General features: G+C 37.6%; 1 protein-coding gene across 3 annotated transcripts in view; it reads left to right on the forward strand.

Moving 5' to 3' along the window:
• The window catches only part of SPATA5 (spermatogenesis associated 5), a 301,993-nt gene that overhangs the window by 203,472 nt on the left and 80,153 nt on the right, over positions 1-18,368 (forward strand). Inside the window, exon 15 of one of the 3 annotated variants that reach the window (XM_043545496.1) lies at positions 15,506-15,705. The exons of the other annotated variants lie outside the window; for them this stretch is intronic. Coding sequence (XP_043401431.1) covers positions 15,506-15,520 — 15 coding nt within the window. The 3' untranslated portion in view covers positions 15,521-15,705. Of the gene's footprint in view, positions 1-15,505; positions 15,706-18,368 lie in introns of those variants that run through there. 3 annotated transcript variants of the gene reach the window in all.

Here is an 18,368-nt window from a genome sequence, read left to right on the forward strand (position 1 = left end):
ATGTGTCTGACCTCATTTCACAGCTGTGTCTACATAAGTCTTCCCATATCCCTCCTGTAAAGCACCACAGCTTGACATTGTCCATACCAGTTTTCCTATTTTTTCACATGCTGCTGACAAATGGCCCACTTCTCTGCTCCTAGACCTGTGCTGGTATCTGTTGTGGCTTCTCCTGATTCTGCTTCACCATTGGAGCGATGAGTCAAGAGTGGCTAGCAAGGGAGGTGGACCATTTTGAAGTAACACTAGGGATTAAAGAAGGTTTCAGCATGAGCGGATGGGATGAGGTGAAAGAGAGTTGCTCCAGACCAGTGTCCTGAATCGCCCTACCAACCAACTGCAAGAAACCTTTCCTTCCTTTTTCCCCCCTCAAAATTCTTAGAAAATAGTTAATTTCCATATGTATAGTCTCCACTCATCACATGCATTTTAGTTGGGATGTCTCTATGCTACAGTTTCCCATATGTTAGCAAATAATTTTAAAATGTTTTTAACAATTCTTGCTTATAGGGTACATTTATAAATGGATTATACACGGTTGATAAACAGTTAATAGCTGTTTTAGACTATTATGGAGTCCAACAGGTCATTAGGTTGCTTATTACCATCTGTAATATGTATTGCTCATTTTTTCAACATGGTTACAACGTTTGTTAATCATGTATTAACGCTTTATAAACTATTTAAAAATGTACCCTCAATATAAAGCATGACCAAGTTGATCAGCCATACTTAAGCGCAGTTTAAATTTGGTTGTGGTTGAAACCAGTTCTAATGTTGCTTGATTGTTCAATTCACTTTAAACAAATGCAAATTTCTACTCCTGGAGATGAGACCCGCATTAGTAACTGTGAAAGAACAAATTATTCTCTAAGCAGGACACTGATTATTCACTTTCAGTTCTTGATCCCTTTTAGCAGCATTGATATTCAGTGGATTTTACCTTGTATCCTTCTCTGCTTTTGTGAGAATGCCATGTGTCTGCTGTTTTCAGGCAGCTATATCTTTGCTATAGAGTAGCTTTGCTTGTTGGATAGGCTTTATTCTTGTTGAAATAAAAAATAACATAGAATGATATCATTAGTTAACTTAAAAATAAAAGAAACCATATTTTTTTCTCTTTGGAATACAGAAGGATCCAAAATGCTGAAAAATATATAGTATTTTTCACTAATATTCAAGAACATTTTTAAAAATGGATATTACTAAGTTGGGCCTGATTCACCTGTGCACGTTACTCCAGTTTTACAAGCTACTGAGCCAGGTCTGTTGTTTCAGGCAATAATGGAGAATACATATGCCTTCTTACTGATAAGTTTTGATGCTCTGTAGGATTTATTTTTGAATGCTAAAACATAGTTTTTTGTTTTTTGTTTTTCCAAAAATTGGTGCCTAAAGTTAGGATCCTAAATCATTATTTTGGTCTCAGTTCAGCAAGGCACTTAAAGATATGCTCAACTATAAGCATGAGAGTAGTCCATTGATTTTAATATGAGTTCTTATATACTTAAATTTAGGTAAGACCTGACTTAATAAGGGCCTAAATAAATCCTGAATCAGATGATGTAAATAAATGGCTGGGTTTTAAGTGATGAGCTCCCAGCAGCTCACATTAACTTCAGTGATAGCTACAGGTTCCCAGTTTGTTTGTTTTTTAAAATCAGAACACTTATTTAGGAGCTTAATTGTAGTCATGTACTTTTGAATGCCTTGTCCATTATTATGAAACTAAGCAGTTGAAAAATAAAAAGTAGATCTTTTTTCTGAGTATTTTGTTGTTTGGTAAATAAACTGAAGAATCTCCTGTGGAGCTCAGAGATTAAATTGTTAAAATAAAAAAAAATGAGTGCCGAGGGTATGTATTTAAGAGTTGTTAATTGTATTTACAAAGTAGAACTTGTTCTCTGTCTTTTGTAATTGGCATAATATTTAAAGCAGAGCCAAATGGTTTGCCAAACTTCTGTGGCTTCCAGGCACCTTAGGATGACTGTTCTCTCATATATGTATATTGAGGTTACTGAGGCTCTCCATAGTATATAAAAAAGAAGAAGCAACTGAAAAAGAGTTCAGTTACTTCAGAGACTTGAAAACAGATGTTTTAACAGCCCCAGAGGTATCCAAATGTGCTTGTGTGTGTATGTGTGACTATGTATGCATTGTATCTATCTTACCAGAGATATTTCAGTTGATACACAGTGCCCTCCTAGCTGCGGCCATGTTTTGTACAATGACACGGAAAGACAGCATTTCTCTGATCATTTGAAAATATTCCTAATGTCAGTAATGCAGTACAAATCCAATTTTTAAAGGGTTTGGAAGACATCTGAGAGGATTTGGCAAGCCAGGAAGTACATTCGTGATGTGTATTGAAGATTAGTCATGTCTCCAGACAGTGGCTCATTGGAGCGAGATATTATTATGATTTGTACTGCAAGGAAGACTAGGGGCCCCAGTTAGGGATTAGGGTCCTATTGTTCTAGTTGCTGAACAAACACATAATGTAGAGATGGTCCCTGCCCTGAAGACCTTGCAATCTAAGTATGAGGCAAGGGACAATAGGTGGATACAACAAACAGAAGGGGACACAAGGTAACAATGAGATGATTAATGGACAGTTAACAATGAGATGATTAATGGACAACCTTGTGGGATAAGGACCATACAAAACTCTGTTTTTTAAATGTATCTGTTCTCAGTAATTCTAGTTCTTGGATAATTTTCAGAAAATACCTGTATCTGATCATATTTCCCTTTTGGCATATGGTAGAGACATGTTCCATCCACATTCCTTCTGCTGTGGGGATATATTGTAGTATATCTCTCTGCAAATTTTTGTTTCCCCTTTGTTCTTTTCTTTTTTTTAACCCCACCTACACAATATTTTCTAGCCAGAACCTTTTAAAGATAATTCTTTAAGAAGATAGCTTTAAAATCTTTGTTATGGACACACATTTAACATGTAGGAGTGATTCTCATTTTCTATTGTATATTGCTTCTGTCTGCCAGGTTTTCTACCAATTAGCTGGAGAAGACATTTTAGGGTCTTTTCTGTTGGGGAATTTATAAACTGTTGTTCTAGTGGCAGGAGAGGTCTGACTTAAAGGTACCTGATGCTGCATTTCTACTAGACTCCAAATTCTTGTTGAGGGCAAGTGGAGTTTTGGTAGTTCAAGTGATACGAAAATGAGTCCCAATGGTGAGTTAAGTTAGGATGGCATGTAATGACGAAGGGCCTGGTTCTGATTTCATTAATATCAATTTGACGCCTGTGTGACTGATGGAGTTGTTCACTTACTCTGATATAAGTGAGACCAGAATGAGGCCTTGATCTTTAAGTACTTGAAGTCTGCTGGTTTTAGTAATTTGTAATTATTTTAGCAACTTCATATAGTCTTCTCAATGTGCTATTCAATATATGCATATGTGTGAACACAGGATACTGTATATATCTTACAGACCTATTTAACACTTACTAAAATATCAGATTCTTCTAATGCTGTCTTGTCCCAAGCTCTGATCCCATTGTTTTCCTTTGAAGTTCGTCATGTGGTTATCTTTTGATCACTCTGTGTCATTGCTTCAGAAGGAAGCTCTTAGCATTCTAAGCCAATTGACAAATAAGACATGCCAGTACTGCTAACAGAAAAGGGGTTGAGTCTCACATAGCCAGTGGTGTGTGAGTATACGTGTAACTGGAAACATTTGTTTTCCTCTGTTTGTGAAATTGGGGAAGGCCCATTGCCTGGAGAGGAGCATCAAACAATGTTATAATGCCGTTTGATGTTTCTTAATGGGGCATAAATCTTGCTCTAGCGTTAATTTGTTTTTATTTTTTATTAAATCCTGTAATAATCCAACTATGTAAAATCATTTATTTGCATAAACCAAAACACTGAAGACTGAATAGATGCTACATGAGGTTATAGGGGCTCTGTTAAAGCCAAAGTCTTCTACAAGACATCAGTAACAGATCTCCACTTCCTGTTGCTACAGCTTTCTCCAGCAGTTGGATGGCCCAGTAATGCCAAGTATTGAGCACCAGCTGGGAGGTAATGGGTGCCTTCAACTCCCACTTACATCAATGGCTGATGAAGGGGCTCAGTACCTTAGTGAGCCAAAATCTTAAGCAGGATAGACTGATAAACAGTGTGGTGCCTAGTGAACTTTGTTTTTTTTCTGAACAAATCAAGACCTTAAAAATCTGAGTTAACAGCTAGCATCTATTTTAATAAGTATTTTATATTCAGAATTTTTCCAATATTACTATCCTGACATAATTTTTCTTTCATCTGTAATGTGCTTGGCATTTTGATTGCAGAGTTTTAGGTCTTTCTCACCCTATGTTGGTGCTTGTTTTTAGTAGAATTATCGTAATGATGCCGCAGTGTTGAATGGTCTGCTAACCAAGCAAAGCAGCTGTTTCATTTAAGAAAAGAGGCCTTTCAAAAAAAAAAAAAAAATCCTGATAGGACATAAAATTATACAAAATAATTTAATGAATAAAAATACAAAAATACAAATCATAGTCACCACATATCTTTATTTTTTCATCTTTTTAATACTGAAGCTATCGAATAGACTGCACACTTATTTGCTCTCTGATGATGTCCTATTTAACTTCTTGCCCCTGGCCAAATGCTTCCTCATTAAGTAGGATTTGTGCCTATTTTGTCTTTAGTAACTATTATACATTACCATTCACTATCTTGAGGCTAAATCTGCTCGAGAGAAGTCTTAAAGGATACACAAATAGGATGACCACTTTATTAAGGGAAGTCTACTGTTCCTTTTACAAATGATCAAATTTGATATTGTCATAAAGCAGTGAAAATGTTTTGTTTTTATCATCTATTGGGAGAGAGAGTATTAATTTTTCTAGTGGTCTGAGTCCAGCGTTGGGAGCCAGAAACTCCCAAGTTCTGTTCTTGGCTCTAACATTTATTCTTTTTGTAGTTACTCTTTGACTCAGTTTCCCCATATGTAAATAGAGCTGTCAATTTCAAGGTAACATTAAACAGCAATATCGTTGGCCCCTGGACACACACACACACTCCCTCTCTTACCCTCTGTGACCTCGGAGCCCTGACTTTAAAAGAACACCTTGATGAACTTTTCATCTAAACCAGTAAGTCTCTGTCAAAGGTTTTGGCTTTGACAAAACAGCATATTTATGACAAAATGAAATTTTGTCAAAAATGTTCAGACCGGTTCTAATTATAATACCTGCATATCATGCCAAACTGTTATAAAGCTTGATTAATTAGTTCAATGTTACAAAATCCTTTGATTATGAAAAGTGTAGTATAAATTCTTAGTATTATTAGTATGATATCTTCCCCAGATGGTGTAATTTTAGGTATTTATTTTCATGAAACCGTTAAAAGGTTTTGCCTGTACAGCTCCAGAATGCAAAATGTGAATGATTTGTGACCAGTGCATTGAAGGTAGAAAAGAGTAAGAGAACTGTTTTACAGCATGGCTAATTTTTAATATAGTTCATCAAAGGCTAACACTTTTACTGGAGATTAGTGTATGACTCACAATGATTATCCACACCCACTACCTCTCCTTCCACTTATACGTTTAAAAAAAAAAAGGTTAAAGCTATATATAAGTAACGATAATTGAAAGTTGACACACTTCCAAAGCTCCCAGCTAAAGAATATTGAACTGTAGAACTGCAGTGCATCAGAATAAAATTTGGACACAAAACTCTCATCAAACCACATGCATTGTTTTTTTTATTTTGTGTTGCTCCTTTACATGTGCAGTAAGCTGTTATTTCTGTATGAACTATAGTTAATAGTCTCAAAAGACGGTGGTGACCCCTAGGGGTGGTGGTCTTTCCAGTGTACAGTTTAAACAGAGAGGTATTTATGGATGGATAGGGTCTTCAGCCTCTCTCTGGACTAGATCTGGTTGGGATTTTTCTGATGAAATTGTTTTTAATTGGAAAATGCCAATTTGTCCAAACTGAAATATTTCATAGAAATGCTCAGGTGTTGATTAATATTTGACAGAAATATATGCAAGTTTCTTTGCCTGGCAGGCTTCTCGGAAGCCAAGGCTTCCAGGGTCCGTGATTCTGGTCCACCCCACCATGAGGACTTCTCAGAGTTGGAGACCCCAGATTTCTAGGACTTCTCAGAGCCAGGAGCTTGGGAACCCTGGCTCTAAGTCAGGGGTTCTCAAACTGGGGGTTGGGACTCCTCAGGGGGTCACAAGGTTATTACGTGGGCGCGAGCTGTCATCCTCCACCCCAAACCCCGCTTACCTCCAGCATTTCTAATGGTGTTAAATATATAAAAAAGTGTTTTTAATGTATAAAGGGGGGGGTCACACTCAGTGGCTTGCTATGTGAAAGAGGTCACCAGTACAAAAGTTTGAGAACCACTGCTCTAGATGGAGTTTTCAGGGCTTCTAGGCTTCCCAGTCTATGGTGGGAGTCTTCCCTAACTCCCAGGGATGCCCTGAACTGCCAGTGAGCCCCTAGGAACAGCTCAGGAAGTCCCCTCAAGGCAGGGCAGCTGGCTGCTCTATTTCTTTTTTTAAAAAAACCAATGAACTGAAACAGTTTGATTTTTCTGAAATATTTTTTTTATTTCCTTTCTGTGGGAAATTTCTTAATTTCAGGTTTTTGTTTCGAATCAGAATGAAAACTTTTTTGAAATTTGAATTTCCTGTGGAACGGAAATTCCAAATTTTGACCACTAGCATTGTAACAAAGTACACCTTTTTTTCTAGTGAGAGCACAGCTGTAAGATGGAGTTTGGAACTATAGGCGGCGATGATAGCCTCGTCAATGGTTATGGTTGCCCAAGTTTCCATTATAAGATACTGTTTTCAGTTGCTTATAACTTTGCCAAACGTTAACCATTTGGGATGAATTTTCATGCTGGGTGTCTGATGCAGGTTATTTTATAGAAAATTTCACCTGAAATAGTTGTCACCTCCCAGAACAAGATTAGGGAAAAATAAATTGTTTTGTCCAAAGTATGTTTTGACCATGTTAAAAATTTTCTTACAACCATTTGATTGAGAAGCTTAAGCATCTCCATTTTTTGGAGCAGAGACTTGAGCTTTGGCAGGCATGTTGTTCCTTTCTCGGGTATGTGCCTTTTGACATCACAGTGTAAATCTGCCCAAATTTAACCAAGTTTTGAGTCTCTGAAAATCTTAATTCACACATGCTCAATAAAAACTTGTTAGAGTTTGGCAACAAAATTTTCCAAAGATTCTGCTGTAATGAGTTCTCAGCATTCCTGTGCTGTCAGCAAATAGCTGTGATATCTACTGGCATAATGTGTGCTTTATTTCCTTCTAGTGGGTGGCCCATATAGTGGATGACAGCCTACTACAGCTATCAGTATATCTATTTGTTAGTTGAACTGTGCTGTGAAGGCTCCAGCCCTACTGATGACCACTGTGGGAGTCAATATGATTCCCTGTGATGGAAATTTTTTTATTTTTAGATACCTAGGTAATTACACATACCAAATTTATGAGAGAAAAGTTTTCCCCCGTTTTCTATTTATGCTATTTATATACAAAGTTATAGCAACTTGAGCACTGATACAAAGAATCCATGTAGTCATAAATTTTGTCCCATTTGCTTAAAAATAAAAAAAAGACCAAGAAAGAAGAGAAAGCACAGACATTAACAACATAGTTAAATCCATATGGATATGTTTTAAAAAACTGTATATGAAAATGGTGGTATAGACAATAGCAAATACAACTTCAGTGTGCTAGGGATTTAGTCTCAGGTGTTTGGCTGGTATCCCAAGCTATGTCAAACTATACAAGGATAACCTATCATTGTGTGTTATGTGTAAAAGATGCTGAAGTCTTGAGGGTGACATGTTTAGACAATGGGAAAGGTTGGGCATATTCCCCAGAGCGGGTTTAAAATGTGCTTATCAAAGGAATTTAAAGAATATCCATTGTTCTACAGTTCATCTTTCAGATGAATTTTCCATTTCTGTTTAGAGCAGGTCTTATCTATCAGACTGTGTGTGTATTCATTGTGAATATCTCTCCAGCTCTACTTGCAAGCTAAAGTGTTACACTTCCTTGTAGGAACTTCTGTGCTAGTCAGAAACACTTTTAAACAAGATTCTTCACAGTAACATTCTAACACAGTTTCAGAATGGTTTCTGTAGCCAATGTAAAGATGCCTAGACAACAATTTGTGAAATGTTTTGTAATATTGATTTCCTGGTCTTTACCAGCCAGGGGGACCATTTTGAAACCACGTTAGCACCTTTCTGTAAGTAGAAGTGTTAAAAGTTCTGGCTAACAGTTTCCTTTTAACATGGATGGGACCTAATGAAACTTTCTTTTCCTCTTCTGAAAATTGCTTAAATACTGTCATTTGGCATCTTGTTGAAGAAAAGTCATCCTCCTTGCTTGATATTGTAGGTTACGTTGCTGAAGGGGTTTCTAGTCTATCAGACCAGAATAAGATTGGTAAACTGTTACTAGAAATGGTCAAATATTTTCCATTGAAGTATTTTTTGATGGAAAATTAGATTCATAAAAAGTGTCTAGTTTCCAAAGAGAAAAATGACTTTTCGTTGAAAAACCCAAAACTTGAAAACCAAACCATTTTCAGTTTTTTGACTGAACCAAAAAAAATCTCTTTGGAAAGGCTGCCATAGTGCCCCCTGAGAGTAGTAATTCAAGCATCTCATGCCCCCATTCTTCCTTATGGTCTGTGTTCTCCCAGTGGACTATACCTCTCGTGATGCACTGGAGTCAATGAATCCCATGACACTCCACTGCCACTCAGCAAGAGGAGCAACTATGGTACATCATAGGAGATATACTCTAGTAGGGAGCCCTATCTGAAGAGGAGAATAGTGATGTAAGGCACTGAAACAAAAACTCCCTTGAGACACCATGGCAGCATTTCTGAAACAAAGATTTTGGTTTTTAGGCCAAAAGCTTTTGGGTTTTTTATTTTGATTGCAAAAAAGTGGAAAAAATTTCACAACGGGGGAAAAAAACCCATATGTTTTTCAGCAGTATCAAGCTGACAGAACTCCTGAGGGAAGTGCAGAGGAATTTGAAAATTTCAAGGTTATATGAACTTTGCTGATATATACTGCAGGGAAGCCACTTGCCACCATTTAACATTTAGGGTCACATCATCAGCTGGTGTAAATTAGTATAGTGCCATTGAAGGCAATGCTAATGCTACACAGATTTATAACAGATGAGGATATGGCCATTACATCTTCACAGGAATGTGCGTATACATAGTAACAATGACTTGTCACAGATAGCTAAGAATTAGATTTCATTAAAGTTAAGAGAGCTACCATGGGAGTAAGGTACTATTCAGCACAAGTAAGGGTGTGTACGAATCTGATGATGGGATTATTCACATGCTTAAAGTTAGGCAATGTGCTTAAGTACCTTGCTGAATTGGGGCCAATGTTTTTAGGACCAGATTTATTCCCACCGAGATCCATCAAAAGGGAAAACTGTGGTGGCCACGAACTCCCTTCTGTTAGGGTGCACATAGCAAGCCATCATAGTCCCAAAAGAGTCCAATGGTTGGGGAGTAGGCCTGGCAAGGGGATGTGCTTATTTAGTGCATTCCTCACACAGCCATTGCTGGACAAGGTTTTAACTGAGCCTAGATCACAAGTCAAAGATGCCTTCTCTTGGCGGAGTGCTCAAGTTTGGACTTGTGGCGGCAACTCTGTTTGCCCTCCCTTGGGATGATCCACTGTGGGACACAAAGGGATCAACTAGTGCTGATTCAGCACACTGTGCAAGGTTGGATATATTCAGCCCATTCTCTTCTTAAAAATAAGACGTGATAAAACTAATGCACTTCAATACAGTTTAATCAGATACGACTGTCACAAATCGAACATAACTTACTACCTGACTCGGTGCCACTACTCTAATGGTGCATTAGGATCCTGATGCTTTTATTCAGTTACTGTTGGGTCACTGTGATATTCAACATGGAATCTGGGGGAGGTAATGGAAGGGATATGTTAAGCATTGTAAATAGTAATGCAAAGCAGATCCTCCAAAATTTTCACAGTGAAGTACCTAAAATTATGCACCTAAATCCCTATTTTAGGCACTTAAATATAGAATAGCCTGATTTCTTTTTTTAGAGGGGATAAGCAGACCCAGCTCCAATTTACATAAAATATATATAATACACACAAAAAGATGTATAAAATAAAAAATCATATTTAAAATGTTGGCCTTTATGTAGACATGCACTAGCTAAATAATCGCCTGGGAAACGAGCTATGCGTCATCTTTGGGGGAACATATGCATGATCCCATCTCTGGTAGCTGGACAGTGAAACTGAAAGTGACTCACTGGATGGAAAATGCGGTTTATTTCCCATTATTCACACGCACTAATGCTGTCTAGAAAGTTATAATTCTTCCATTGATTACCATTGGAACTTACTTGGAATGCTTGAATTGTATCAGTAACCATTCAAATTTTTTCTAGATTTTTGGATATGGCAATATTATATCAAAAATATTGTAGCGTTGTTTTAAAAGTTAACACAAACTTAATGATTTTACAAAAAAGAAAAGAAAATCCGATTACACCTTCAATTCCATGAACTTGTTACTGATATTTTGGATCTGTTTCTAGGTTAGTGTAACAGACTTTCATATGTTTCACTGTTCTAATTCATTCCTGCAAGGTAGATGCCACTGAGGAATTAATTCAGTGTATGTGTGATGCATCATTTGGCATATGTAAAAAGCCTGTGTAATAGTTTAGTCATGTTCTCTGTTTAAGTCCAGTTCTCGGATATTACGTCTGATAGTATTACTTACTAAAGTATTTTAGAAGAACTGTGAAATAAGTTGCATCTGCTTTACCTTTCAAATAACAGCTTGTAATTAATGTAAAATGACTCAGATAGAACCATTCTCTTTGAATAAACATACCATTATTTAACAATAATTCCTATGGGTTTGGTTTTAAGTTACTTTGTGTTAGGGCTATATGTGCCAGGAGGTACTGTTTAAAAGCTAGTTTGGTTAAACACTTTTGCTGTATTTATTACCTCTTATAAAGCTGAAATTCGTTGAAGTAGAGTGTCAAAAACAAGGGGAAAAGTATAGGAAATGTGTAATGCAAACATTTATGTGGAACTATTAAATGTGAAACTTAATTTTTTAAAAAATAGGAAGTCAAAACAACATCTTCTGACATAACGTATAGTGTAAGAAGGTGGGTTAGGTAATATCTTTTATTGAACCAACTTCTGTTGGGGAAAGAGACAAGCTTTTGAGCTACACAGAGCTCTTCTTCAGGTCTGGATACCCCTTCCCAGATTGTGAAGAAGAGCTCTGTGTAGCTCAAAAGCTTGTCTCTTTCCCCAACAGAAGTTGGCCCAATACTAGATATTACCTCACCCACCTTGTCTCTCTAATATCCTGGGACCAACACAGCTACTGCAATATTGCAAATAACTTAGTATGGTAATATCAAATTCTGAAATAAAGATATTAAAATCAGCTGTATTACAGTAATTGGTTTGAGCCAACCATTTACATACAGTAGGTTTAAAATAATGTTAAAAGTGTTTTTCATTGCTTTCTAGTTTATCAAGTTTATAATTAAATAAAAAAGAATCAAGTGAGCAATTGTCTTCAGTAATGAGATCATAAGAATGGCCATGCTAGGTCATTCCAATCATAGAATCATAGAACTGGAAGGGACCTCGAGAGGTCATCTAGTCCAGTCCCCTGCACTCAAGGCAGGACTAAGCATTATCTAGACCATCCCTGACAGGTATTTGTCTAACCTGCTCTTAAAAATCTCCAATGATAGAGATTCCACAACCTCCCTGGGCAATTTATTCCAGTGCTAACCACTCTGACAGTTGGGAAGCTTTTCCTAATGTACAACCTAAACCACCCTTGCTGCACTTTAAGCCTATTGCTTCTTGTCCTATCCTCAGAGGTTAAGAAGAACAATTTTTCTCCCTCCTCCTTGTAACAATCTTTTATGTACTTGAAAACTGTTGTCATATCCCCTCTGTCTTCTGTTCTCCAGACTAAACAAACCCAATTTTTTAAATCTTCTCTCATAGGTCATATTTTCTAGACCTTTAATCATTTTTTTTGCTTTTCTCTGGACTTTCTCCAATTTGTCCGCATCTTTTCTGAAATGTGGTGCCCAGAACTGGACACAATACTCCAGTTGAGGCCTAATCAGCGCGGAGTAGAACGGAAGAATTACTTCTCGTGTCTTGCTTACAATACTCCTGCTACTACATCCCAGAATGATGTTTGCTTTTTTTGCAACAGCGTTACACTGTTGACTCATATTTAGCTTGTGATCCACTATGATCCCCTGATCCCTTTCAGCAATACTCCTTCCTAGGCAGTCATTTCCCATTTTGTGTGTGTACAACTGATTGTTCCTTCCTAAGTGGAGTACTTTGCATTTGTCCTTATTGAATGTCATCCCATTAACTTCAGACCATTTCTCCAGTTTGTCCAGATCATTTTGAATTTTAATCCTATCCTCCAAAGCACTTGGAACCCCTTCCATCTTGGTATCGTCCGCAAACTTTATAAGTGTACTCTCTATGCCATTATCTAAATCATTGATGAAGATATTGAACAGAACCGGACCCAGAACCAATCCCTGTGGGACCCCACTCGTTATGCCCTTCCAGCATGACTGTGAACCACTGATAATTTCTCTCTGGGAACAATTTTCCAACCAGTTATGCACCCACCTTATAGTAGCTCCATCTAGGTAGTATTTCCCTAGTTTGTTTATGAGAAGGTCATGCGAGACCGTATCAAAAGCCTTAAATGATCCATCTAGCCCAGTATCCTGTCTTCTGGCAGTGGCCAGGGCCAGACACTTCAGAGGGAATGCACAGAACAGGGCATTTATGAAGTGATCTGTCCCCTGTTGTCCAGTTCCACCTTCTGGCTGTCAGAGGTTTAGGGACACCCAGACCATGGGGTTCCATCCCTCACCTTCTTGGCTAATAGGCCTTGATGGATCTATTCTCCATGAACTTATCTCATTCTTTTTTAAACCCAGTTATACTTTTAGCTTCCACAACATTCCCTGACAATTAGTTCAACAGGTTGACTCTGCATCATGTGAAGAAGTACTTTCTCATGTTTGTTTTAAACCTGCTGCCTATTAATTGCATTGGGTGAGTCCTGTTTCTTGTGTTATGCTGAGGGATAAATAACAGTTCCCTGTTGACTTTCATGATTTCATGACCATTCATGATTGTATAGACTTCTGTCATATCCCCCTCTTAGTCATCTCTTTTCTAAGCAGACCAGTCAGTCTTTTTAATCTTTCCTCTTATGGAAGTTGTTCCATACTCCTAATAATTTTTGTTATCCTTCTCTGTACCTTTGCCAATTCTAATATATCTTTTTTTAGATGGATCAACCGGAACTGAATGCAGCATTCAAGGTGTGGCCATATCATGGATTTATTTCAGAGAGAGTCAGTTGTATATTCCTTTAAACAAATGTTGATAAAAGACTTGTTGTGATTATTAGAGAGAGAGAGAAAAAGATGTCTCTTCTTACAATTTTACTTTGTAAGAGAGATTTTGATATATGGTCAGAATCTTCTATCTTTACGCACTTTGAGTAGAACATTGCTCTCTGTTGTTCAATGTCAACAATCATGTTGGTATAATGTAAAATTAACAAGTATCATTAACTCAAATCAAGTTTTCTTTAAAGTATGCATGGTTTGCAAAGTATTTGGAGACTGGATCTAGGAGAGATGAACGAGTAAAAGGAGGACCAAATCTCATTTTAGAACTGAGAGAGCTATACAGTATATTGTCATGGTCTTAGTTCAAATTAAAATGATTTTCATTTTAATTCACTATGGAAACCTTGAAAAATCAGTTTTTCAGGGGTTGTTATTTATATCCAATCTATGATTTAAATGAAAATGACCCTCTTTGTAAGTGAAACATCACACACATTGCCCAGATCCATGACTAAAATAATTTAATCTAATGGAAAAGTCTTTATCACTCAGCTACTAGCCATTCTGTTACTCTTCCCAGTAAACTTTTTTTGTTAAATCTATGATGTGTAAGTCCTATTGCCATACTTCACCTGAAGGAACATGTTAAATGCATAAACACAAAAAAAGATGTTAAACTATGGAGTTAAAATTCCCATTCCAAGATTAGGCCCGAACCTTCCATGCACTGTGCAGAAGCGTAGGCTGTGCCAATCTACAGCCATTGAAGTCTGCCCAAGCACACAACACAGCGGTATTAGAGCCTTAAATTATCCATGATTTAAATTCTGCAGGGCACTAAATTACTAGGACATCTTCCTGTACAGAACCCCTGTTCTATAAAAAATATTTACCTACCTCACAGGGACTGAATTGCTATTTGTGAAGTGCTCTGAGATCATTAGATGGTGCAAAGTGTAATAACTATTTTTTTTATACTGCATGTTACTTTGAATTTACAATTATGCCTTTTGCATTTTCTGGATAGGTGCATTACATTGTTTACAACACAGATTTTTATCAGATGTTATTATTTTATTTACATTTAAAGTTATAGTGTCCACCACAGTATCTATGCAGAACTGGCCCTGAGTGTTGCACCGTCTTTGTCTCAGCTGTGTTAGGGGCTCAATAAATGTACAGTACTGTAAATAATCTAAATATCCTTCTTTTCCCAATGATTTCTCTGTCTCTTTCAGAGAAGGATGAAAGACTGGAATGTGGATTGTTTCCATTCAGTCTGGTTGAATATATTTATGGGTATGAAACTGAGAAGAGCATTCGCAAAGGAAAAAAAAGAGGGAAATAGCAATCCACAGCTGCAGATGTGGGGCGGGGGGGGTGTGCGCAAGTGTAATGCTCTGTGTATAATTATGCATCCTATATCCACCCCAAATATCTCATCTAGCAATGGAATGGTTTCTAGCTGAGCTAGAGAGAGAATTTTCTTAGAGCTTCAGCGGGTGCTTAACGATTAAATCTGAACAATTTGAAAACAGATGAAGCCTAGTGTTCTAGAGTACACTGTGGAGCTCCATATACTTGAACATATAAATATCCCCTGCTCGGTTAACATGAATCCTAGGCAGTGGGCCAGGTCCAGAATTACTCACAAGGCAGAACCCAATAATTAGGCACAGCTGTAGCTGAGTAGGCCTTCATCAGTTTCTTCAGCCTTGGAATTAAATCGAATTGATATCAGACTTCCACTTATAAAATGAAATATTAAGTACTGTGAGACTGGAGAAGGCTATATGTTGTGTGCAGGGACTTGGAGAGTTTACAGAATGTATTTCCTATGCTCAGGGAAGAAAAAAGTATGACTGGGGGGATATCAGTTCTGAGTTTCTTTATCTCAGGAACTTCTGAGCCCTCAGAGTGTCCAGTGGCTGTCAAGTTGAATAATAAATCTTCCAGAAAATCTGAAACAATCTGAATTGTGACACACTAATACTGTTTATACTTAATTATGTGCAGGTCTGCTGGGAATGAATATCAAAATCTGAGATCTTCGTATTGCAGATGCAGGAGAATATTACTGCAGAGGACTTCTTTTGCACTGATCCTAGTACCCATCTGTGGGGATTAAAGTAGTTAGATGAATTCTGTTTCTTTTTTTTTGCTAGGATAATGGTCATTTTGTAATTTGATTTTCAGAAGTAAATATTTAAAGACTGTGTGCTGAAACCTGTGTTTTGTATAAGAGTTTTTCCCAAAGCTTTGACTTGCAAAGCATACAGACTGATACTTAAGTAGAGTATGTATGCAGTGGAAGCTTGAAGGGTAATAATCAAAACTGATTTTTGACTTATTTTAAGTAGAAATTCCTTAAAATCTGACATTAATCCAGAACACTGTTTGGGCTATAACGTATCCAAACATATTTTCGTTGTTCCCTTTTTATGGGAACTTCTCTTTTTTTAAAGAATCTTTCTATTCACTATCAATATACATGATCATATTATCATGTAAATTAGAGGCAGGAAAAAACCTATAATAATTTCCTTTATAAAGTCATAGAGTAATATGAAACAGTGGATATTTCCTGGATTTACTGTAGAAAAAATTTGTAAAATTTTAGATATCTTTTCATGGTAACTGTTGGAAAACGTTGACTTCTTAATTGCTTTGGGTCTTCTAATCAGTCACTCTGCATATGCAGAAATGTTCCCTAAAGTACAATTTCTAGTGTGTTGTCCAGTTTAGTTTTCAGTTTTTAAGCAATGGGGGTTTCTGCCACTTAATCTAGAAAACTGTTCCACAACTGAATTCGTCTCATTGCCTGGAAGTCTTGTAAAATACTGTCTTTACCAGCCTAAGTTCCAGCAGTACATTGCTTGTTCATTTCATATGTCAGAAGCAAAAGCCAAATCTTTTCAAAGCCACAGAAAACTCAATAAAAGAATCAGAAATGTAGGGCTGGAAGGGACCTCAATAGGTTATCTAGTCCAGTCCCCTGCACTGAGGCAGGACTAAGTATTATCTAGACCATCCCTGACAGGTGTTTGGCTAACCTATTCTTAAAAACCTCCAGTGATGGAGATTCCAAAATCTCCCTTCATAATTTGTTCCTGTGCTTAACCACCCTGTCAGTTAGGAAGATTGTTCATTTTCTTCATTTGAGTCAGGTGTCTTGTGGAGGATCTCAGTATTCCCAGACCAAGCCAGAGATTACCTCAGATGCCTGGATCCTTTCCGTGGTCATAGAATCTTTCTCTCCCGCTATCTCATCTGATTCTTTCTCTTCCCTTCCATGTCAGCCTCCTCAAGAAACATAATGTCCTGTTCGCACTCCATCTAGTGGACATCCAGGCTATCATTTCAGTTCCAGTGGATCAGTTGAGGATGAGGAGGTTTATTCAAGGTATTTTGTAGTTATTTAAAAATCTGGGGGTCCAAGGCTTAACTGAAACAAAGATGGCTCACTCAATATGTGATGTGGTCAGTGGTAGTTGCTGTTGGTAAAGGTGACTTGCATATTCTGATCGTTCCTTCAGATTCATGGCTCTCACTTACCTTGCTATCGCTAGACACTTTTACTTGGTCTAGCATCCACACAGAGTACCTTCACAAAGATTACACTTGTGATTGCAGCAGCCTTTTATCAGGACTGGATATGTGTGAACTCTTATCTAGATAGTTGGTACATCTCCACAGAATCCTTCAAGGAAGTTTGTAGAGCAGTCACCAGGCCTCCATCGGTTCTGGATTCTGGAACACATCATGAAAGGTGCTGAGTTCTTTGACACCCTGCCAGAAACTCTCATCGCTGAGTTCAGGTATCATTGCTACAGAGAAGAAGTTTTTCTGTTGCCAAAAAGAATATTCAAACTCCGATTTTAACTATCAAAGTAGTCTGGGGTGATGACAGTATATCTGCTGGACCCTGAATGTGTCTGATGGGTAAGGTTAAGGTTTTGTCACAGTTACTTTTAGTAGAAGTCACGGACAGGTTGTGGGCAGTAAACAAATATTAACGGAAGCTTGCAACCTGTCTGTGACTTTTACTAAAAATAATGGGGAAGGGGCCTGACAGGTGGAGGAGTGAAGCCTGAGCCCCGTGCAGGATGGGAGGGGGGACTGAGAGCCTGAGCCACGCCTGCAGAGGGGAGGGATTCCAGCCCCCATTTCAGCGGCTGACAGCTGCGGAGCCCCTGCCGCAGCCTTTTTTACAACATTTCCATAGAAAGGTAAGAACTCCATTTTACAGCTGGAGTAACAGGCACAGAAAAGTTGAGCCACTTGTTCAAAACTATTCAGCAAGTCCCTGTCAGACCAAGTATTAGAACCCATGGTATATCTACTAGTGCATATTGCCTCCCAGGCAAGTCACTTAATACCTTTTCAGTATAATATCTAGCTAAAATATGAGAAGCTGTTTAAGACCCATGCTTCTGTGGACATTGTAAGTATTTCCTGCATCCACTTTTCAAAGGAGCAGCAACTCCCCAGTGAGATTAAGTTGGAAAAACACTGGGCATGGGTTGGGGGAGAGGATGATGAAGTTTTGTGTTTTCTACATTTAACAGATCCATTGTAGCTCTTTGTGAACTGGGAATTGGAAACTGTTTGTTTGTGACATGAATAGCAGAATAGGACATAAATAGTCTCTCAGACTTAGCTTCGAGAAGGTTCCATATAAATGATTATATTAACATCTCTTTGGTTTTGAAGCTATTGAAGTTTTACATAATTAGCATTCAATAACAATACATGTTTAAAAAATATAAAGCGACACCAGTTTATCTGTGGCTACACTAAAGATCAAACTTAAGAAAAACAACCCAACCCCACCCCATCCCCCAAAAAAGCACTAAGAAAATTGACAGCAAAAGGCTAA

The sequence above is a fragment of the Chelonia mydas genome, chromosome 4, assembly GCF_015237465.2.
Source record: "Chelonia mydas isolate rCheMyd1 chromosome 4, rCheMyd1.pri.v2, whole genome shotgun sequence".
NCBI classification, from domain to species: domain Eukaryota; kingdom Metazoa; phylum Chordata; order Testudines; family Cheloniidae; genus Chelonia; species Chelonia mydas.